General features: G+C 46.6%; 1 protein-coding gene across 1 annotated transcript; it reads left to right on the forward strand.

Moving 5' to 3' along the window:
• Positions 1–311: 311 nt before the first annotated feature.
• On the forward strand, positions 312–464 carry SARC_16824 (hypothetical protein; the record flags this gene model as incomplete). Its single annotated transcript, XM_014289074.1, has 1 exon — positions 312–464. A coding segment is annotated over one exon (153 nt), but the record flags the coding sequence as incomplete, so codon positions are not given.
• Between the last annotated feature and the right edge of the window lie 236 nt (positions 465–700).

The raw sequence follows: 700 nt of genomic DNA on the forward strand, positions 1-700 counted from the left end.
GCTTATAGAAACAGAATCCCGAGCCTTTTATTAGCGTCAATTCACACGCGTGACCAGCCGCATCCCAAGCAATTGGCGAGTGACGGACCACTTTATGGCTTGTAAACGACTCTCGAGCCGGTCCCATACTTGATTTATCGTTCTGCCTCGATCAATCCGGTAGTGGATACCATCAATGTTCGATAGCATCTCTCCGCAGCTATACTCAGCCCCACCAAACTAACCTCTTCTGACTCCAGCTGGAAACCCCCGCCGCATCGACCGTCCGCCCTGATGACGCATCGGCCCAGGACTTGCCCGCACACGAGCCTATGCTGGATGTGAACATGCACTATGCTGATCCATTCCATCTGCAAGTGCCCCAGCTAGACTCTCTACACCTCCTCTCACCACCACCCTCTCCGCCGGTCGGATGGGAGCATGTGGTTGAGCCTATCCCCACGGTGGACCAGGCTCTTGTGTCGGTATGTAGCTGTCGGATTACATGCGTATGTATTTGGTATACATGTGTATGCGTATGTTCATGTATGTGATTAGGTGTGAAAACAAATATATGTTGTAGTCAGAGTTCCCCACACTGCTGCCACTCCCGAGATAGGAGCACAATATATGTATATATATGTATACACACACATATATATATATATATATAGATATATAGATATATATATATATATGTATTCATATATTACTTAATATT

This window comes from Sphaeroforma arctica, assembly GCF_001186125.1.
Source record: "Sphaeroforma arctica JP610 unplaced genomic scaffold supercont1.8971, whole genome shotgun sequence".
NCBI lineage: Eukaryota > Ichthyosporea > Ichthyophonida > Sphaeroforma > Sphaeroforma arctica.